This window comes from Pyrgilauda ruficollis, unplaced genomic scaffold (genome assembly GCF_017590135.1).
Source record: "Pyrgilauda ruficollis isolate IOZ18807 unplaced genomic scaffold, ASM1759013v1 scaffold141, whole genome shotgun sequence".
Taxonomy (NCBI): Eukaryota; Metazoa; Chordata; class Aves; order Passeriformes; family Passeridae; genus Pyrgilauda; species Pyrgilauda ruficollis.
Genome location: NW_024512655.1, coordinates 252,579 through 275,703, shown reverse-complemented (window position 1 = coordinate 275,703; position 23,125 = coordinate 252,579). Strand labels below are relative to the sequence as shown.

Here is a 23,125-nt window from a genome sequence, read left to right as displayed (position 1 = left end):
GTTGAACCTAGAAAGAAGGCCTCCCACAAAAAGGGAGGTGATGAATCAAAAATGGCTGCATTATAAAATTTGCTTTGGATGCGAAAACTAAAGACAAAGCAGAGAATTTGGGATGTAGTGAAGATCTTCTAGAAGAGCAGATAAAGGGACTCATTCGAAAAATACAGAAATGCACAAATCAGTCAGTCTGGATGATGTATGTCCTGAAGTGCAATGGAAATTAACTCCCAAACTGATTATATTACCATTTGCTGGTTTTTAAGCCATAGAGAAATGGGAGGTACTACATAAGTAGAAAAAAAAAAGAAATTAAACAGTCAAGGTACAGTTTCTTTGAGGGGAAAAAGAAAAGTCATCTTTGGCAATTATCATACCTCTGGCCTTAACTTCTCCTTCCAGTAAAGTAATGGAACAAATATTAAGAGGGAGGAGAAAATCATTAAACATCTAGAGGATAAAGGAACCACGAGCAATAAACAGCATCAGGATTATAAAGAATAAATCTTGCCAGACAAATTTAATTGCTTTTTTTGATAGAATTACAAAATTAGTGGATGAAGGGATGCAATATATTTGGATTTTAGTAAAGCATTTGATTCAGTCTTGCATATGCTTAGAATTAATTCCAATTGGCCTGGATGTAATGCCACCTCATGGCTTGAAACTGGCTGAGGGACCATAAACAAAGGCTGATGACAACCAGCACCACACTGAGCTGGGAGGAGGAGGCATCGTGTGAGTGCTGAGAGGAGGGCTTGGGTTAGTCTGAGTTTATTTAACATCTTAATTACTAATCTAGGAGTAAACAGTGTGTTTATGAAATTCACAAAGATACTAAACCGGGAGGAGGTGGCAATACCAGTGCAAGAGGAGAAAAAGAGCACAGAGAGGTTTGGCAAGACAAGGGGGAACGTTCAGAACAGGACAATCATGTTTGGAAACACACAACAAATACACCTGGGTGTGGGGGTGTTTTATACATTGGGGACTCACTGAACAACTTTAAAAGCAATTCTGTGTCAAGAGGATGACAACCATGGTACTATACATTATTCTGTGCAGATGCAAACACATTCTGAGCTGCCTGTTTGGGGGCAGGAAGCTTGTTCTGTGGGGAGGGGGGCAATTCTGCACCATCCAGGGAACAAGGGAAAGCAACAGGACCTGCAGGCACCAGGGACCAATCCAGAGTCAGACTGAAGGAGGCAAGAGCCTGGTTAAATGGAATGCTGAAAGTCTGGGACTGTCTGAAGGGGCTGAACTCCAGCTGCATAGAGGAAGGATCTGCTGTGGGTCAAGGGGATAAAAGAGCTGCAACAAAGCTCCAAGAAGTGGAATTCAGGCAGCACACCGTGGAAAAGGCTGTGACATTGAAACTTTCTGGGTGGTAGAATAATGCTCCCAGAGACAAGAAAAGAGCCACGCTGCCTGGCACTATCACAACCACAGCAGACAAAATGCAAATGCACTGCTGGGAAGGACCTCACACCAGCCAGGGGCTGATGGACTAGGAGATTTTCTAGTGTTCCCCATTAAAGCCTTTGATTTCCAAAGAGTGCACTGGCATTTGCAGGTGACTCTCTGTGTCAGAGCACAAACCTCTGTGCCTGCCTGGGTGTATCTGTGTGCCCTCAAAGCACGTGTCTGTCTGGGCATGTATGTGCATGTGTCTGTATGTGGGTGAGCTTTGTATCTGCTCCATTTTCTTTTTGAGTCTCCTTTCCTGCAACAAAAGGAGCAGAAATCATCCCAGCTGCCATACCCTTTTCCTTATTCCCATGCCTCTACATCCCCAGAACTTGTTTGCTTTCAGCTGGAAGGCCCCAGGGAGCACGGCAAGGCACCCATGGCCTGTGTGTGGCCGTGGTGTCACTCAGGTCCAGTGCTGAGAGCACAGCTACTCTGGGTCCCCTGGCTTGCACTGCAGGGTCACAAGGAGGAGCCTAAGGTGAAGCCCAGGATAACAGAACTACATGAAGATCTGTGCTTGAGTCTGGTTCTCAAGACCCCTTTGCAAAATAATTCTGTGTGGGCAGGTATTTCCTAGCAGACATTAGCACCTGGTGCAGGCAGGGACGACCAAGGGCTAAGTGTGCTCCAGGTGATCAGTGTCTGACAGAATCAGGCCTTTACATTCAACAGAACTCTGTGTTCAGTGAGGCAGACACTTTGCAAAGGAAGCACTTTCCCCTTTCCCCAGCTCCATGCCCTCCTTACCGGCGCAGGTACATCTTCCATGGCTCAGAGAGCTTCTCCTGGACAAGTGCCTTCACTGCCTTGCCCAAGTACTGGCTTGGCTCCCCAGCCCCAGCCTGGCTGCCTTCACCTTCTGTCTTAATGTTCAGCAGGTTGCCAAGGCTGGCACTGGTCTTGGACATCTGCAACAAGAACACAGGCACTGCATCAAGCCCAGCACACAGCCACAGCCACCCTCAGGACTGTCCCACAGACAGCAGTGTCTCCAAAGACTAAAAGAGAAGACAAAAAGTCTGTGCAGGCTGCTCCAACTGCATCAGCAAAAGTTAGTAACACCTCACTCTTCTGCATCTTCCACCCAACCATCATGAAGCACTCGGGTGCCCATTGAATATTTATTCATGGATCTTGTTAGAGCAATGAAGCATCATGTCTACTTCATCCACGAGGAAACTGAGGTGAAGAGAGACATCCCCTTCTGACTGAGGAAAAGGCGTGTGGGCTTCAACAGCAACAGCCCTGTGTAGCTCCTACAAATTGCTGGTGCTAGAACTGGTAAACTCTAGTTTCTTCAGTCATCTGATCCCAGCCACAAGGATGTCTCCCCTAAAGTGTCTACCAGGTATGTGTGAGGGGTAGAAGGATGGAAATCTCATTCAACTGAGGAAAAATTCTCTCTCAAGTTCCTGGAAAATTCTTACTAACTTCAGTAATAAAAATGGTGTCACTTCTCTGTGCTAAATGGACACATCCTGCACAAAGCAGGACTTGGTCTCACGATCTGCATTGTGTGAAAGGCTTCAAATAGAATCTACACAGAGCAGGTTTAGAGGTTCACGTGTAAAATGTGCAGGATAGAAAAATGAAGTTACACAAGCTTGTCTACAGGGAAAATTTTCCTTCAGAATAAATGCATGATTTCCTAGACTCTGTCTTTCTCTTTTGTGCTCTCAATTACCTCCAGGAACAACAGTGAATTTCACAGCCTGAATAAAATGCAGGACTGGGCCCAATACTTGCACTGGAAACTCCACCCACTTGAGGGTCTCGAAGCCCTTTATAAATATCAGTTAATTAAGCCTGACAACCCCCTAAATAAACTGCAATAGGCTTCAGGAATCCTGGTTATTTGAGGCTCTCTTAATGCCCCCCGAAGGTAAAGCCCCTGCTGCTGCGTGGAGACTGCAACTCTTTATGGCTGGAGTCAGAAATTCAGGTCGTGTGTTTCCACTGGTAATTCCATTTCTGTAAAGTTTTTTTTCTGTTCTTTTTCCTAGAAAAACAATGAAGGATTCCCCCATGGACAGCAATTGTGTGCAGCAGGAGGAAGAAGCAAGTGTGATGTGTTCCTGAGCAAACTAAGCTTGACTCTGCAATCTTTGGTCTTGGAATTGGTTCCATCAAACACAGTGGGTTCTACTCTTTGCTGCTTTATCTCCTTGGTTAATCCCAGTCCTTTAACCTGACTCCTAGTTTGCACCTGTGCTGCATTTGCATTGCACAACTTTGAGAACCTTATGTCAGACTGCACACAAAGAAATGCTTTTTTCTAAATATACACTTATATCACATATTATCCTGGAGATTTTCAAGTGAAGTCTCCACTGAAAGAGAATTTCCCTGATCTGGGACCTTCAGAATGACTCATGACCCCAGAGAGCAGAGCTACTAAACACATTTGCTCACTAAAGAAAGACCTGCATATTTGGAAACACTAAAGGGACAATACAAAGAAACAAATAAGAAATTAAGTTTAAAGGGGAAAATCAAAACCCCAGTGTAACAGAAAGCCAATGGAGGAGAAAAGTGACATAAGGATAAATGCAGAAATTAAACAACACAGAGAAAAACAGTGATAAGAAAGAAAGGAGGTGGGAGATTACCAGGCAAAGTCACTTTGCCCTCTCTTGAGGGTTATATGGCCTTGATGCATGTAACACCCAGAGCCAAGGGGATGGCAATAGTTATGCCTATAAAACCTATCACATTGCAGAATATAAAAGCATGGCTCAAAGGGTGCCCTGATCTCTAGAGCAGTTGTATACAGCTGCAAAATTAATCTTGGTACAGGAGAATTTATCATGTGAAAGAGAAATATACATTTGAGATGATGTATAATTTAACAAAAAAGTAAGAAAAAAGAAACTGTGCATCATCTAAAATAAATATTCTAGGACACAGTAAAGGGGACTCTGTTAGACACCATTACTCACACCAGAAAGACAGAAATTGATGATTTTGGTTTAAAACTTCTAATTTTTTCTTCTCTTTCATAAAAATAGATTATTCTCTCCCTTCCGAAATGAAGCAAAATGTTTTTAAGTATGTAAAAAAAATTAATTAACTATAAAAGGGAACTGAGAGAGAAGTTGCCAGGTTCTGAAAACAAAACAAACAAACCCAAACCAAAACAAACTAAAAAACCAAACCCCCACAAGAAAGAAAAGAAAAGAAAAGAAAAGAAAAGAAAAGAAAAGAAAAGAAAAGAAAAGAAAAGAAAAGAAAAGAGCTTTTGGAGCCCTCCTCTGTCTAGAAAGGATGGGGAAAAAAAAGGTGTCAGAGGCGGCAATATATTTCTTCAGCCAGTTCATTAAATTAATTCGTAAGCAGTGGCTCTGAAATTATACCCGATGAAAAATGGTCTCAAAATTTAAATGGTACAAACTCATCTTATTAGAGGCAAAACATTAAAAAACAAACGCATCTCTTCCCCCCCTTCCCCGCTATCGCAGCTTTAATTTCTCTTGGTGGGGGGAATGAAAGGCGTTTGATGGATGGCTCTTACCTTATTCATAAGCGAGGATAAAAGAGATGAATTTGCTGAGACTGTGTGGCCATTTGATTCATTACTGAAACACACAAACCAACAGGGTTTAGTTAAGATGTGCACAGGGACTGCGAGCGCTGAGATTAATCCTTCTCCCTTCAGGCTGCCCCACTCCTCACCTACTACATCCAGGGGAGAAGAATGATGCCAACCCTCCCCTGGGCAGGCCAAACTCGCCTACTTGTGACAGCCAAGAGGGACAGAAAGAGGGTCTCAGGTCTGCAGAATTTACATCTTTCAACTACGAAATGGCCCAGACCTCTTCCCCCAGTGCCCGCTCCATCACACTTCATTTGTTAACTCATGACCTCCCTCAGGTTTTACTCTTTCATCCCATTAGAATTTTCAGAAACATCACAAAAATACCACAAAAGCAGGGGATGTTGACACAGGCTCATGCTGCCAGGGGCAGGGATCCCCTGGGCAGTAAGGGAGGCAAGGCACAATCCTGCCCTGAAAGGCAGCCTTAGGATCTCTGCAGCTGGCTCCAAGTGCTGGACTCCCAAAGGGAGGCTTGCTTAAGGAAGGTACGGACAGGAATGGATACAAAGGTCAAAGTGGAGCTCGCTTATCCCCAGGATCAGTCCCTCTGCTCTTTTTCCACACAGCACAATCCCCAAACACCCCTGCTCTCAGCAGAGATGCTGGGCAGGTGGGACACACGCTTTGAGATAGGTGCATTCACACCTGCACAACCATATGCCAGACCGGGAGCAGAGTGAGCCTGACACCCAGCTGTTTTGTGTGCCCACATTCTCTGGAATGTGCTTCCCTTAGCCCTGATTCAACAGACTACAGCAGTGCAAATGCTGCTGCTAAGAGTGTGCTGAGATGTGGCAGTGGAGCAGTTTCAGTCAGCAACTCACAAGAGGACTAAGTGAAAACAGCTCTGCCAGTGGCTCGGTTTTCACAAGGGAGCAGAAGAAGTGAAGCTCTTGTTGAAGAGCCAGCAGGTGCCTGTGAGCCCAAAAAACCACCTGGAGAAAGGGGAGCAGAGTGAGCCTGCCTGCCTCAGTTTTGGGGTGTTCAACTCCACCACTGTGAAGCTGCCTTCACCAACATGCTGTGTCCTCCTGAACTACAGGTACAGAAACTTCCCAAAGCCTGATGCTGGGAAGTGTTGAGTGCTCCTGCCTGCCCACTTCTCTCACCCGTGGTCCTTGACACTCAGGTCCAAGCTGTGCTCCTGCAAGGGGTCCTGACTGGGGGCCGATGTCGGTCCCACGGCCTCCACAGGTTCCTGCTTCACCTGCACTGGATTGAACCGTCCGGGAGGGGCTGGTTGTCCATTACCTGCTCGAGAAATACAGTGAAATTAAGTGCAAAAAACCAATTAAAAACATCGGTCTAAAATGAGGTTACAACAGCAAATAAGTAAGTTAAATCATTGGCATCAGTGCCTAAGTGGAAAAAGCAAAGAAAAAGTGTTGGGGGGAGGGAAGTACTGGGATTGCTGGTCAGCGTTTATTGCCAAGTTGACATGATGGGTTCTGACGTCCACTCCAGCGTGGAAATTCTTCAAGTGATAATTATTGCAAAATTATGTCAAAGTTGTCCAGGCTACGGGCCCTTTAAAGGAGAAGGGCGGAAGGAGCGTGGGGGAGACCTGATTCTCTGCACAAACTGTCATAACTAATTTGCGGGGCTGCCTCTTAAGCGTTTATTAAAGACTCTGTTAATGCTGAGGCAATGTGGCAGCTTTCGACTGCTAGTCAAGCCCCCTTGCTCGTCCCCGGTCCCAGCGTTGCCGTAGCGACAGCGCTGGCCCGGCACCGCGCCTGCCCAGCAGGAGCATCTGCCCCGCCGGGACGATGCAAGGTGACAGCGACGGGACCGCCGCGACCTCCTGCCACCGCCCTCCCCGCGTCCCCACAGAACGCTGCTTTTTGGGGAGGAGGCGTAGTGCGGAGCCCGTGAAAGAAGAATTCAAATTAAAGGAGGAGAGGAAAAGAGGAGGGGGTAGGGACGAGAGAGAACAAATTGAAGCAAAAAAATTAGGAGAAATGGCAAAGAAAAAAGGAGGGAAAAAAAGTTGCTGACAGAAACATGTCTGCAGAGCTTTTTTCCACAATCCCCAAGTGACTAAAATATTAATTTACCCTCCGGCAGTACAGCTGACGGCGAGCTGCTTCTCAGACAGCAAGTGGCATTTTATTAAAAAATAAAGGAAAATAGTTCCCTCAATGACCTTTCTCTGCTTTAGGAAACAATTTTTCAAACAATAATTTTAAAAGTATGTGAAGGTTCCCCTCCCTCTTTAATCAGATCACTTCCTTCTACTCCCCCGTTCCTCCTGGGCTGCCGGGGCGTCAGCAGCGCTGCCAGGGCAGGGCCGGGCTCAGCCCAGTGCCACGGGTGCTGCCAGGCTCAGCCTGCCCTGCCCGTGCCCTCCTGGGAGCCCGCATCCACCTGGCAGTGCTGGAATGAGCTGTGACCTGGCAGCAGGAAGAGCGCGGGGCTGCCCCAGGGCTGCCCCGTCCCATCTTCTGCCGCTCAGGCAGCGCGGGGAGAGGGCACAGCCGGCAAGAACTGCCCACAAAGGACTGTCCCAATGCTAGCCCCAAACCCACAGCTGGGACTACAAAGCTGAAGCGCAGAACAGCCCCCAGATCAGGAAAACAACTGGCCATGGGCTACAGGACCATCAACACCAGGCCTAGCTAAAGCTCAACACAGTCTCAGTAGAGCCTGCAAGTACTGGCTAAGGTATTTTTTCTTCATTTCTATTTTCAATAGAGCGCCTCTCTCTTTTCAGCCCACAGCCAATTACACATGGCAACACTCTTCAGATCTGGTAAGAGCCTACTCCCTTCATGGGCAGAAATGTTTCTTGCCTCTCTTATGGCCATGTGGGCGTAGCCAGGCTCCACAGGAAACCTTGCCAAGACTGCCTTCCTCAAGGGTTAATTAGACCCAACCAAATTCATTCTCCCATTTATTTTCTTTTTCTACCCCCTTCCCAACTGCAGTCCCACGGACAACTGGGTGGCTTCTCATTCACTCTCCTCCAAGTCACCAGGCACTGCTCTGCCTCCCTTGACCATCACAACTGATGAGGTAACTCACCTGCTTCAAGTGCCACAGAGGGCTTGAGTGCAGCTGCTGCCAGCCTGGCCATCATAGGAGAGATTAATCCCTTGCTAGCAGAGATCCTTTCCATTATAGAGGCTGCTGGAGCAGGAGAAGAAGTAGCCACTGGCTCACCAGATCCTGAAACTGCCTGGGATGAGGAATCTGTAGGAGCAGATGATGCTGGATTGGTGCCAGAAGAACCAGCAGTCATCAGATTAGCCGAGGTGGCAGGAAGTGGTGTAGAGACCCGACTGGGGATGATGGGGAAGAAGGATCCAGCTGTTCCAGGAAGTGCTGAGTTGGAGAGTGCCAGGGCCAAGGGTATATTGCTAGGAAGAGCCTGGGAAAGCAGGCCAGAGATCTTTGTGGCTGGTGTCATGCTGTTGGCAGACTTGGCGGCCTGTGAGGAAGCAAGCTCAGCCGCAGAGGAGGGCGCAGCTGGGACGATGAGAGAAACGGAAGACTGCTGACTGGTCGGGGAGGCACTCAGGCTGGAGTTCTTGGAGCTCATGGCGGAGAAGTCAATGAGGTCATCGTTACTGGACTCCTCTTGCTCATTATCCTTGGGGCCCAGGAGTGAGGCAGGCAGGCCCAGCACTCCTGAGCTCCGGATGTGCCGGCGCTCGTGTTTGCGTTTATGGGAAGTCATCTGGCTGGTGGAGGTGAAGGTGAAACCACAGCCTGCCCTTATGCAGTGGAAGTGGTTGGTGGCCTTGCTGTAGACACAGCCCTCATACTTGCATTCCTCGTATTTGTAGAACTTCTTGAAGCCATCCTTGGCATAGGCATCATCTTTGATGTGGTAGCTCTTGTGCTTCTCAATGTCACACTTGTTCTTGAAGGTGAATGTACACCCGGGTCTCCTGCAAGGGCATCGAGGAGAGGGTGGTTGGCTGTGATGGCAGAGCTGCTGCCTCCCACCTCCCTCTAGGACAAGGGCTGGGGCTGTAATGAGACAACTGCCCCAGCTGCAGAGGGGCTGAGGAGCTGCCTCTGGATTAACCTGGGACACCCAGGCCAGCAGATTTGCGGCCATGTGGGAGAGCTGGGAAGCTCACTCCACTCTGTGGAACTACCACAGAACATGGGAATACAGGCACCCTCCACTAAAAGTTCCAACAAAACAGCCGGTAAAGGGGACTAAGGTACAAACTGTGCTTTCCTACTCTTCCTGAAAACCCAAGAAATCAAGAGAAGAGCAGTTGCGTACAGAAGGCTACGTCTGGCCCCAAAAGGGATGAGCTGCCTGGAGAGAACCCTACCATGGAAGTGCCATTAGCAGCATTAATGGACTACAATTGCACTCTGAAGAGCACTGTGGTCTCTTTCCCAAATTATTCTAGGCTCTGTTTTCTAGTGGGTATCCTCTCCTCAGATCACACTCCTGCCTTCAGAGTGGTCTGTGGCACAATCCTGGAATTCACATCTCTACTCTGTTACACGAGTTCTCCCAGAAGCAATACTGAGAAGGTCACAGCAGGGCAAATCAAGTCCCTGTGCATCCTCCTGAAATTATGACTTGGCAGAAGGAGGCAAACAGACCACAGAGCTGAGAGGCAGGACTCCTCCCCTTCCCTGCTGTCTCACCTGCAATGGAAGTGAGTGGTTTTCTGCCCGTAGAACTGGCATTCCACGGTGCCGCAGTCCTCCGTGGCACGGAACCGCTGGAACCCGTCGTTGATGAGCTGCGTGTTCTTCTTGTGAAAGTTCTCGTGGGTCATCACATCAGAGGTGCTTGTATAGACCTTGTTACAGCCCACCTACCCCGGGCCCAAAGAGGAGTCATCAGCACAGTGGTTTAACAGCCTGACATTATTACCAGCAGCAATAAATACATGAGTAGCAAACGTACATTTAATAGTTCCATTTGTGTGCTTCTCCTAGGGGTATTAAGTCATCACTTTAATTCCCAATCTAAAGACTGATAGAGCATAGAGCAGTTGTGGAAAAAAAACCAAATACAAACCAACTCTCTGGGCATGAACCAGTGAGAAAAAAAGGGAGGACTGGAGGGATAAAATACCAGCTCCAGACAATCATGCCTGCTTGGGGAAGCAGTTAGTAGGGCTCCTGCTCTTAAAGAGAACAGAACACTAACAGATGCTGTTGCTTTTTGTTATCTTGGAGTGACACAGGACAAAGTAGGATTTCATCTATTTGGGGAATACAAAATTGAGTGGGAATAAGTTATTTACTTCTCCAGTCCTTCTGGGAGGTAAGGCATGCTGGTGCAACATGAGGCCAACCAGTCGTTCAAGCTTGTAATAAACGGTTTCATTCTAGCAAATCTTAAACCCCATGTTCAGCTGATTTTAGCAAACTGGTGACTTTTTTGCCCTGTTACTGTTCAAGACTCCCACTTCAATAATTTTAAACTTGTGCAGTGAATGGGAATGCTGTGATGAGGACGGAATGCTGAAAACCTGCTTTCCTCTGGGTAAAGCGGGGCAACTTTGCCATATTGAGTAAAAACCCACTGGAATCTGAAAACGTCCTCAGCCCTGCTGAGGGAGGATTTTTTTCCTTTTCTTCTAGCACAACATGTGCCAATGCCTGCACCATCTCAGAAATGAAGAGAAGGAAAACACCACCCCTTAGTTCAGCCCAGGTTGATTCAAACAGGCAATAACAAAACCCATGACAAATACCCAGAGAAAAAAATAAAAAGGATCTCCAGCTATTTCCAATATAAAAGAGCCTCTCTCTCTCCACACTGACACCTTGAAAAAAGACAGGCCCTGCATGGCATTAAAAAAAAGAATTAAACAAAAGCGTCCTTAGGAATAATTTGCAATGCAGCTCTTGGTGCGAAAGCCTAAAAAAATGTCAGTTTATATAAACAACTAACTGAATTTTATCCACACCAATTATGGACATAAAGAAAAAAACCCCATGTGATGGATGGCACAAATTCTGCCATTTAAGCAGTATTTTCTTTAATTGGGAGTTTATATTCTGACACCTTTCCTGTAAGGCACTGCTTACATGGGCATGACTTTACTGGAAGACAGTGGGCACAGGATGGAATTAGCCATATATAGCTGTGTAAGCGAGGGTCTCTATTTGAACTTGGAGTGGCTTAACGCTGTGAAGCACTCCTTGTACTCTAAAAAAAAAATCAAGCAAATCCCACCCTGCCCAACTGAAGAAACTAAATAGTCAATATTATGGAAGTGGTAACAGAAAATGTCCTCAAGAGAAAGACACATGAAATTCCCAATTTATCAAATGCTGCAAGCACATGCTTCAACCAGTCCCTATTCAGGACAGAACTTGAGTGCATGCCTAACATTTAAGTATGTGCTTAAGCCCCATTGACTTCAGAAAGCTTCAAGTTAAACATATGCTGAAGTCTATCCTAGCAAAGCATTTAAGCATGTGATTAAGGCCTTGTGACTTTAACTGGGGTCTTAAACTGCAGGTCAGGAAGTGAGCTTGACTTTCCAGACAAGAAAATCTGGCACCAAGGGTTGGCTGATCACTCTGCTTGTAACCACACGTTTTCAGGGCAATGGTTTAGGCCACAATTCTACTAAAATGAGTACACATCAAACCTTTGAACCTGAGGAATTATCAGGGTAAGACCCAAACAATGTGGTGTGTTCTTGTCTAAAACAGTGAAGGCATCACAGTGACACCTGTGCAGCAGCTCCAGCTCTGGCTACACTGCTGAAGCTTGGCTGGCCCTTAAACATGGCTCTCAGCCTACACCACACGAGTGCCACCGGCAAAGGACATGGAGAACCTGGGGTGTTAAGTGCAGATATGTGACTTTAAGGTTTAATTATTTTAGAAATTGATTATGGAGGAAATTAACCCAGTGCTAAAGGGCAGATGTGCCACAAGAAAGTCTGGTTTCAAGGGAGGGACAGATCAGATTTGAGTAGAGACAGTGCAGTAGCATTAAAGAAGTCCCTGAGTCTCAGAGAATGGGACTTGCTTCAATAAGTCCAAGACTTTGAGAAAACCTTGAGACCTGCTTTGCCTCACTGCATGGACAAGGCTTCTAAAACCTGAGAATGGGCCTTCCCTTTGCCATTCCCAACACTCGACACAAGTGCAGTAAGGACAGGGCACAGACTTGTCAATGAGGCTCCTGAACCAGAAGGGAGCAGGACAGGCTCTGCATGTACCCCCTCTGCCTCAGGACAGCCCCATGCTCTCTGACAGGAGAGCGTTGGGTGGCCAGGACTCGGGAATGCTCACAGACCCCCAGGAGCGGCTCCTGCGCGGCTCCTGCGCTCAGTGCATGCACTGGCACGCTCCCCTGCATGCAGCAGCACACTCACCTGCATGCAGTGGTAGTGAGTGCTCTTCCCGTTGAGGTGGCAGCCGTGGTAGTACACGCTGCAGTCGTCCAGGGGGCTGAAGCGCATGAAGCCATGCTGCAGGGAGTTATCACGTTTCTTGTGCATGTTGTAATGCCGAATCACATCCTGTTTACTGGTGAATCTCTGCACAGATACAGACACAGACAGTGAGACACGCATGATGCCAGTGGGTGAGGAATCCTGGGGGCAGGGTGGGTGTCTTTTGTTGTTGTTAATAAACTTATGGGACCAGGAGTTGAAAGCTTGGCAGTAATCACCCCAAGAGAATCAGATTAAAGAGGAGTTTGTGTGCATGTATCTTCTTGGTAAAGGGAAAGTAAATACACAAGTTCTAGAGTAAACATGACACTGGGGTGATGCCCAGAATCTGCTCCCTGCAGCTTTAAGATTGCAGGTCTTCTAACATAATTTTAGCTGCTACTATCTCAAGAAGTGCTATAGTTAGAAAGCAAACCAGTGAACTGAACAGCCTACAAGCAACTAAGCCAAGCTTCCAAGTCACTCACTGTAGTGGTTAGCAAGACACTGGCACATTCACGTCGGACTAGAAATCGGGAAAAACCCTTTGCTCTTTTACACTGTCCTCCCACTCTAAGTCTCTTGCATCCCCTAGAAGGTAGGATAGTTTTATCAGGAAAACAGGGACATAAGACTTTCTTCAAGTCACAGAAAAAGATGCTTTTCTACAGAAAAATAGAGGTCAGAGCTAAATCTGTATGACCAGAATATCCTTTTCAATCTCTACCTGCTAGAAGCGATGAAGGGGTACCCCACTGTCAGAGGAGGCTAAGTGCCTTTAAAATGAAGCTTTTTATTTCTATTTCCCACAGACATCAATATTTACCACTGAAGGTGAGAAAGTAAATCTGATTTTTTTAAAAGAAATCAATATCCATTTATTTTGAGCAGTAATTGAAAAGGCCTGTATTCTAATGTTTAACAACTTTTCTAGTCTGCCTCATAGGAAACAAATGATTATCACTTCCACTCTTTCCTTCTATAATATCAATCCTGATCAATCTCATTGGTATTGGCACGGGAATATATGGATATAGATTTCAACAGAAATCCCTCGGAGGCTGGAGCCATGATTTCCCAGGGCGTACATACAGGATTGCTATTGCCAATCATTGTTAATTTGTGCCCACTTATTACAAAGCGTTACTTATTCTAAAATATATCTCAGCCATAAAATAATTTGCATTTTAAAAAGCAGCCTAAATCCTTATTCCCTGTGAGACCAGACAGCTCCTTTGCAAGCAGCTTCCAGACTCCTTAGGAAATAATCATGAGGCCAATCATAATAATAGGTTTTTCTGTTTTTCCATCCTTTGTGTTTCTCTCTTTCTGGTGCAGGGATATCTGTGTCACAGTTGGGATAGACTCATCTTGATTACTCGATGCTGGGCTGGAAGGACCAGTAAGTGCATCCTGGAGAGAAACTCTCCTTTGATCAATAGAAACCCACAGCCAAGCCCAGCAGCTCCAGATCTGCTTCCTCTGCTGTGGTCAGGCTCATCCCCATGAGACCCAAAGGTCTCCGAGGGCAGGGCTGGAGCTGTGTCTGCTGCACGGCAGAGGCAAACTCTGGGATTCCTGCTCACGCATCAGCCTGACCACAGAAATGCCAGTGTCAAACTCTGGACCTGGGATAAGGGTAAACAAACACAGCACGTGACCTGCTGGCTTGACGTGCATACCCTGGCAATTCTCCCAGCAATTACAGCATCACTCCTACCCCCGCGCCTTCCCCACAAATCCCACACCGCTGCTGGTCTTACTGGGTGTTTTGTTGCAGATACTGCTGCTACAAAGTCACTCGGGCAGCAGGAGGGAAAGAGACAGACTAACAGATCAGCATTCCCTAGTTTCAGGCACAGTTTGTCACATAGCACAATTTATACTCCTGGTGTTTCACTGATATAAATGTGGAGTAGCTCCCACTGACCTGAGCTGATCTATATTCAGCTCCTCATTGTAGCGGTCTGAGTTTGGTTAAACGGTATTAGATTGAGTCAAACGGGAGCAAAATAAAGTTCTGTTAAATTCAGAACATATCCTGTCCTCTTTCAGAGCAGCACAGTGCAAAGGCATGTGCATGCACGTGAGAGGAAAGCACAGGAGGAGACGCTCCCCCGTAGGTTCTGCTGCTCTACCTGGTAGTTGCACTCGGGGTCGAGGCAGTGGTAATGCTCTCTGTACTGGTAGGCGCAGTGTATGTGTCCACAGTGCTGACTGCCAGAGAACCTGCAAACAGGAGAGAGGGAGAGACAATGAGCCACTGTCCCGGCAGCAAGGTACAAATAAACCAAGTCCTGTTCCTGCTTTCATCTCACATGGTTATGGCATTAAACCCCACCTCCTTTATCCCCTCCAAGGATGGTGACCCTTGTGCCTTCCCCTGCTTATTTGTCACTATTTAAGGGTGCTTCTTGAGCCGGATCACGCAGGTCCTGTACATCCCTAATCTGTCTTTCCCCTCGAAATTCATCTCCGTTATCTAAGTTGTTTACTTGGGGAAGCATATGGAAGGAGGGTTCCTAGAACTAAACACCACACAATTCTAGAATAGAATTTAGATATCCCACCAGCAAGTTTCTCCCACGACAGAAGGAGACAAGTAAGTGTTGGCAAAATATGGATTCTAAATTTTAAGTACAAGCCCACCTAGTAGGATATCAGAAAAGCTGCATATGGCCAAGTTGAAAACTCCTGACATACAGGGTGGCAAAAAAGACCAGAAAGACAGAAATGCCGTGTAATACCTACATACAAACAGTCAGTATGCAGAATTTATTGACTGACAGACACACCAGGAATTGGCACAAGGGGATGATCCAGTAATGGGATAATCAGTGCAATGAACTCCCTTGTGTATATTCTAGAGGACCCTAGAAGAGCTTGAAAGGGAAAAGCAGTGGAGAGAAGGGGACTCAGAGGGGAAACATTCAAAGATAAAGTACCATCTGCTCAAAGGTTCCTCAAAGGTTCCTCACGTCACTTAAGTGCTAAACACAGCAGGAGTGCCTATGATAAAGGGCATGGGAAAGAAATGAGGAAGGGCAACAGATAAAAAAGGAAAATGAGAGAAGTGAGGGTGTCCTGGGGCAACTGAGGAATGGGGCAGGAGCAGGGAAGATTACAGATCATAGTAAGGTGAGGTAACACGAGGCTATGGGGTAGAAAAAGTCTAGATGAAAAGCAATACTAAATAAGCCATTTCTGAAGCACAGTAAGGAAGAGGAGGTCAACTGTGGAGACAGCAGGGCCTCTAGGAGATGGAAAGGGGACTTAATTGACAGAAAAGATAGACATTGCTAAAAAATTAAATGACTTCTTTGCCTCAGCATTCACAAAGGGAGACAGGGACAGATGCCAGGAGCAGACATGCCTTTCCCTGGGGAAGGAGAAGAAATACTGCAGGAAATCAGGATCACGTCAGAACAGGTGATTGAGAAACTGGAACAAACCTCAGCAGCAGAGAAGAAACAAACCACAAAGCAAACAGCAGGGCTGGCTGCACAAACAAAGGTGTGGAACTGAGAGCAGAGGAAGAGATTCCTGCTCGATGCCTGGGCAACTGCTAGGCTTGTCCAGGGCAGCTGCCAGAGCCACCGTGGCACTGACCAGGGATGTGTGGCTCCACAGCACAGCAACCAACTGGTCCTGCCAGGCCAGGGCTTTATGTCAGCAGCACCACCAGCAGCTCTTCAAGGAAAGAAGTGCCCTGTGGGAAGCTTCCTCTCTATTCCACTGATGTGGTGGGGAAAAAAGAGCAAAGGGCTGTGCAGGGCTGGAGACCTGTGCGGTGCAGGCCAGGCAGAGAGAAGAGGATGAATCAGACCTTGCTGACAAATACAAAGCAGTTCAAATTATTATCAAAAATGAGGATGCAAAGTGACCAGAGATACCAGCTGGAGTAAAAGAAGGGCCAGACATCAACAAGATCTGACTCCAGGAGAGGAGTTACTTGAAGCACCCTAGCAGAAATAACACATGGGCTTGGTTTTAAAAACAACAGCTAAACAAGCACTCCAGCACTTCCAACTCCTACCCTCCTTACCATGTGCCACGGAAAGGTGTGTGTGGTGTCTACAGCACAGGAAGGGAGAAACAAGTGTTCCACCAAGCCGTGTGCTGGGGGAAGGAGGGAAGTGGCAAACCCAGCACACAAAGGGGAAATTCTGCTCCTTCAGTGGAGCAAGGTTGGGCTCCTAAAGGGTTATATTATCCTGTGTTTCTTCTGACACTTGAAACAGTTCAAAGCTATTAATTTTTAAAGCGCAGCATCTGTTTAGGTTTTTCATAACAGGAAAGCTTACACACCACACACTTACACACATACACACAAGCACATTTATATGCACACACTCTACAGTACATCCACACCCCCTGAACTTACTCAAACATACCCAGTTTCCATGCACATGAACAGACACAAACACACACACCTGAAACAAGAAACTCACAGACCAGCTCCTCACACTGAAATGCAAATCCAAACTCCTAAGTTGTCAATACAGACATGTAGATGCAATTGCACAAGAACAACCCACTCCCTCTTCCTTTACATTAATCGGTTCACCTTTTTTTTTCTTTGACCAGAAAGTCTTGATCTGGCAAGAGTTGATAAATAAATAATAATAAAAATAATAAATAAAGAAGTCAGCATGCTTAGAGAGTGTTTACAGACTCATTACTCTGTAACGATGATGTGAAAGAAGAAAAAAAAAAACCCACCCCAATTACAAGGGGGGAGGAAACCCACACAGAAATAAATATTTAAGCAAGTGCTGCCAGAAGCACCATCTGCTGAGGCACTAATAATAATAATAATAATTTTTTCTGTGGTCTTTTTTTTTTTTTTTTAATTATAAATATACAGGGAGGAGGAGGGGGAAAAACAACCCAACCCAAACTAGCTAAGTAAGAGGTTTTGTTTTGTTGTGTGAGAGAATGGATTATCCCTGGGCAGCTTTTGGCAGTGGCTTTGGCAAACTCATTAAGCTAATTATGCAGTACAGACATAAGAGTGCTGTGTCTCCTCTCCCCCCACCCCTTGATTTTAAGGCTTTAAACTGTTTTTTTCGATGTGTGTAAATTGAAGGGAAGTGGCTGTGCTGGCAGCGGGTGGCTTGCGGAGCCTTTTAAGCAGGATGTGGTGTCCCTGAGGTAGCTCACAATCCTCTCTCAGCTACCTGCCTGACCCAGGGAAAGGGGCTTGCACAGCTCCAAAAGCAGTGGATGTGGCTGAAGTGTTTACAGTTCCCTACTTGAGAGGGGAATGGGGGACAGAAAGGTGCCACCTCCTCTCCCACTGCAATTCCTACAATTCCTGCAATCTCAGAAATAAAAGGATGCTAGCTGCTCCTGCCCCATGCAAAGAGTGGTTTAAATCCCTGCTTTCCTTCCAATATTCTGTATACTGTACTGTCCCTCGAGGCAGTGAATTCCCACATGCACTTGAGGCATTGCTGCTAGAGGAGCTGCCTGTGGTAGCACAACTGTCCTCTCTTCCCATGGGGTTTTCTGCCCTCTTCTCCTACATCTGGGATTTGGGCAGAAGGGAGGAGATTATGTCGCTTGTCGTTCCACTCTTGAGCTAGGAGAGTGCTGTTCCCACTCTTTTTCCCTGCCAAAATGTTCCCTTTACTTTCCTAGCAGCTGACTGTCTCCCACAAGGAGATTCTCTCTGGCTCTGGTAAGGTGGGAAAGCACAGTACACACTCCCTTCCCCTTTCATTAATAAGTGCCCAAGTGCTGGGAGCAAACCCTCCCGTTTTTTCCCTGGAGAGAAGGGTTTGCTTGCTTCCCTCGTGTCCGTCTGGATACAAGGGACTTTTGTTGGGAGCCTTCTCACATTACTGAGGGAGGATTCAACTGGCTGGGGGCAAAGCCTGATGGACCCTTTACGCCATGAGCTCTAAACCAGGCAGGTGTTTTGCAATCATCTCCTCTGTCCCTCTGGCTCTTGTGGCATTACTCACTTTGTCCCACCACAACAGCCTTGGGCTTCCTCTCAGCATCACTGTCCTGACCTAAGCATGCCCACAGCTGTGATAAGGTGCCCTACTCTGCACCTGATTCAGTGAGGGTTTCTCAGAGAAATGAGCTGCAAAAATTTTGTAGGATAAACATCCCATGTTGATGCCAATAGTTCCCTAAACTCAAGTCACCTGTAAATCTCTCTAGCCTAGATTCTCAGAGCTGAGATGCTCTCTGCTTGCCTCCTGCAGACATGGTAGAGGAAAAAGGCAGAGGACAGAAAGAACAACAGCCAAGAGGCAGAACTCCCATTTAAATCCTGGGCTTCTTCAGTGAAGCAGTTTTCCACTATTTGTCACACAGTCTAACAGCTCCAGGCAGCTAAGCATGCTCTTGGCGTGACTGCATACCTCTCAGAGCTACTGCTCTCCCAAGCAGGGGGACAGAGCAAGTACAGATGCCACGGGAAATGGAAGTGCCAATGTCTGGTTTAAACACTTGATCCACACAAGACCTCGTCTCTCCCACCACCACTCCATCTTCTTACTCCCAGCCCTCTCCCCAGCAAAGTCAAAAGTTTTGCCTACCTGGCAATATACTTCTGGTAAATATTTACATCTTCGCTGACGGCTGGTTTGTCAGTGGGTAATCCATTCCTAATGGGAGACACACAGGGCAGAGCTGGTTAGCAGGAACAGGGCACAGCTTAAACTCCTTGTTTCTCTCACACACTGCTGACAGATCAGGAGAGAGGGCCCAGGGAAGGGTACCAGCAAAGACACCCATAAGTTTAAATTCCCTCCCCTTTGCCCTTCAAATCCTGTACCTTCTTTTCCCAGGGAAACACACAGGCTGTCTACCGCCCTTCCTGCATGTCCCCTCTTTGCAGGACTCAGAGCAGTTTGTTGGAGAAACTGAGAAGACCAACCACAAAAATTTTTCTGTTTCTACAGAAAAATGCCTATGCAAAAAAGTGATGGCCACATGCAAACACCTCTCTGAGGCAGCTGGCAGTGCTGCCCTTGTGTGCACGGGAGCTTTGCCCCTGGCTCACCTGCAGGAGAAGAGTCTCTCTGCCAGCCATGTTGTGAGCTATTGCCCATTTCCTGTGGCCAGCAGCCCTGCAGCTCTATGACCAGCACTGGAACAGTGGCTCCAGCCCCTGGATGGGGCTTAAAATGCCTCTTTGTTTTCAGATACCCCAAAACTCAAACAGACAGATTCTGTATTTTAATCAATGAGAAAAACACCCCATAAGTGTCACATAAGCCTGGATTATTTTACTTTGTTAGGAAGCAGATAAAAATAACATCCTTAGTGAGTTCAGGAAGAGGGAAAATGAGATGCAGGGCCAGACTCCAGCCCCAAGACATAGGGCCACTCCAGTGCACCTCCAGACAGGCTGCACACCATCTTCTTTGTGTGCTTTGCCTGTGCCCAACCTCCACTCCACCTCCTTGCAGCTCTGCACCCTGGTTTAAACAAGGACACTTTCGCACAGAGCTCACGTGAAGGTAGATGAGTTCAGGGCAGGTTAATGGCGTTGGATCTAAGAGAGTTTAAACCCATGGCAAGGGTGTATGTGCAGATGTGTGAGAGTAAAGGGTAATTCCTGCCAGGCTACTGAACCCAGTGGGGACGGGGAATGGGAAGCCACAGCCCAGATATCGCAGCCAGCACTTCCTTCACCAGCACAGTTAATGGGCTGCTGGCTTTTATCATGGAAGCTTCTATCTAGTGAGTAGCCTGAAGGAGAAGGGACCAGAGCCCATTCTGTACTGCAGTGTGTGATCAGGACACTGGAAGTGCCAGGTTGAAGGCCATGGTCACCTCCATTCCAGCTGCAGCCCCATCATGATGTCCTGGTGGAGGAAGTCCTGTGGCCAGCGGAAGGCTCACCATGGTGCTGGCAAACCCACATCTGGCAAGAGGCAGGACACAAGCAAGAGAAAGGGAAACAAACTGGGATCCCATGCAACACCACAGCAGATAAGAAGCTTGCTTATCTTGCTTGTGCCCTTAGGCACAGCTCTAGGACGGCGACTGAGCCCCAGGCAGCTGAGTGTTCTCAAGACACTGCAGGCACAGAGTCTTGGACCAAGTCACCTGTCACAACAGGGCGCTGAGTCTACAGGAATATTTACATCACTGTGGTTTTAAGTAATAGGAGTCCCTGCCTGTCATCTGTAGCACATACAGGTTCATCCTGAGCAGGACCCTGAGCGTCCTGAGCAGATGCAGATGTTAATAATCCTCTATCTTTTCCCATACACCTTCACCATGGAGCTCCCCATCTGCCTGCAGGCAGTTGATAGAACAACCATTTCACATGGAAGACAGGTATCATGACATGGCTCTGCCTTCCACAAGGGGAATCAGGGAAAGTGGGTGAGAAACAAGTAAACCCAAACCATGACAAGAAAGCGGAGAAGTCTCTCCCTTCCTCCCTGCTGCAGCCTGACGTACATATGTATCTCTTCTACAGCTCCCACCTCTGGAAGGCACATTAAAAAGTAATCCAAGGTTTGGCAAGGCCTTCAGATACCTCCATTCCGTCAATGGCATCACTGCAGAGACTGCTGGCAATGTATGTGCAGGAGGTTATTAGTGGTAATTGGGCTAATGAGTTTGCCCAGTCTGAGGGGTAATTGAATCATCTCTATTTGTGTAAGCAAATTGAGAAGACACAGGCCTGGCCCCACAGAAGTAGGTATATGCCTAACTCCTATGGAAATTGATGGGAATTAGGCACCAAAATGTCTTCTGAGTTCTGGGACAAACAAAAAGCCTCATCTTGCTAACAGTAAAGTCAGCAGAGTCATGCCTTTGAGTTAAATGGAAACAAGAATCACACATCCAGATGCCTGGGAAACCAGAGGGAGAAGAAAATAAAGTAGTTCCAACCTTGACCTTAAGAGTGCTGACAGCACCATGTTCCCTCCTCTTTCATATGAACTCAGGAGCATTTGGACTCCAGATTCATGGCTATGACTGCTGATGGCAGGTCACAGCCTTAGTGCAGACCAGATAAATAGAGATGTAAGGCGTAAAAGAGGAGCAGGCACTTTGACAGAGAGCAAAGAGAACCATCCCATGAACAATGCAGTATTTAACAGTGCAAGAACTTGGAATTGCCCACTGAACCACACACAGACTTGTGGTATGATCCCTCACTAGTACTTAGATAAGAAAAGTGGGAGTACACTTACTTTACTGTGGAGACTGTTCCAGTTGTGATGGAGTCTGTCTTGGAGAAAGTTGATTTCAGGTACTCAGGAGTGTTGAATGGCAATGAGATGGACTGCTCTGGCCCGGCCACAGGAGTGCTGCTGGGGGTACTGGTGAGGGAAGCAGGGGCCAGGCTGGGGACTGGAGCTTTTACTGGAGTGAGCTTCTGAATGTTCCTCACATCATACTTGGAAGGCCGGCCTACCTTGCCTGTCTTGAAGGCGATGGCTCCTCCCATATCTGGGCTTCCTTCCCCAGGCTTGAAAAGGTGCAAGTACTTGACATTTTCTAGGTCATACTTGGAGGCCTTCTTGTAAGTGTTGCCATTTTGGGGCCTGATGCTCTCACCCGTCTTCAGCTTTTGAATGAAGAAGTCATATTTGGAGGCCCGTGACATCAGGCCCTGCATCTGGGAACTGCTGGGAGAGGGCAGTGGCAGGATAGTGGCTTTGGTCTCCGTCAGCATGGAGGCGTCTGGACCTGGCACGCGAATGGGCTGTGCCAGCACCGAGGACGGCTCTTTCCCCAGCTTGGAGCCCAGCTCCTCAGATTTGGCCAGGTGCAGGGGCCACGAGAGCTGCTCTCCAGCTTTCAGCTTGCGGATGTACTCCTCGTACTTGGAGAAGCGGGCTCGCTTGCTCATGGCATCTTCGCCGGGGAGGGAGGCAGCAGCCGCCGTGGCCTCTGAGGTAGCAGCGTTCAGCTTGTCGAAGCTGATCTTGCGGGCCAGCTCATCGCGCATGTTCTGGTCGTCGTAGCCGAACATGCCCAGGAACTCGTTCATGGTGGTGGCGGCGTAATCCCGCAGTGATGAAGCTTCCCCTGCAGCGAAACCAGAGGAGAGGCTCACACAAGGCACTGATTTTTCTTCTCCTCCCATACCAGCACTAGTAGTGGGGGGGGAGGAAGGGGAGAGGGGAACATGATCTACTGACGTTTGGCTCACTTGTTAGGTTTTATGACTCTTAAATTAATTTGTTTAAAAAAAAAAGTAATTAATACTGGGGTAAAATAAAAAGAGTTCATCAATGCCAGGAAAATCAATTTCCTAAATGTTCTAGCCGATGGCTTTTCAGTACATTAAACAAAGTTTCATAAATGTCTCTGCACTCTTGCCTTGGCCTAATATGAAGAAAAAGTAATTTTACTGGAAGTGAGACCAATGCCAATATGCCGAGGTTTGTACAGATCTGTCCTTGTGTATACTTGTGTATGGAAGGAGGTGCACAGAGGATAGATGGCAGCATGTGTAAGAGGGAAAACCTGTGTGAAAATGCTGTGTGTGTTAGTGAAGAGCAAGCCGGGCTGAGAGCAGGCAGGACAGCATGGTGTGAGATGGATAAGGGAGACGGGCAAGGCAACGTATGGGGTGGAGCAGGAGGAGGGCAGAATGGAACATGCAGAGAGGAGGAAAGCAGCAGAGGTGGAGATGAGTCAAGGCAGGGGAAGAGCAGCAAAGGCTGTGTACACAAGAAACCTGGCAAGA

At 47.2% G+C, this 23,125-nt stretch overlaps 1 protein-coding gene across 8 annotated transcripts in view; it reads right to left on the bottom strand.

The window, feature by feature from the left end:
• Positions 1-23,125, bottom strand: part of CASZ1 (castor zinc finger 1) — a 193,737-nt gene that overhangs the window by 17,068 nt on the left and 153,544 nt on the right. For all 8 annotated transcript variants that reach the window (XM_041460302.1, XM_041460307.1, XM_041460303.1 and 5 more), the window contains 9 exons: positions 21,621-22,461; positions 18,999-19,067; positions 14,583-14,673; positions 12,385-12,549; positions 9,683-9,855; positions 8,090-8,958; positions 6,175-6,316; positions 4,982-5,045; positions 2,218-2,378 (listed from right to left, as the gene is read on the bottom strand). In XM_041460302.1, coding sequence (XP_041316236.1) covers positions 2,218-2,378; positions 4,982-5,045; positions 6,175-6,316; positions 8,090-8,958; positions 9,683-9,855; positions 12,385-12,549; positions 14,583-14,673; positions 18,999-19,067; positions 21,621-22,461 — 2,575 coding nt within the window. The remainder of the gene's footprint in view (positions 1-2,217; positions 2,379-4,981; positions 5,046-6,174; positions 6,317-8,089; positions 8,959-9,682; positions 9,856-12,384; positions 12,550-14,582; positions 14,674-18,998; positions 19,068-21,620; positions 22,462-23,125) is intronic.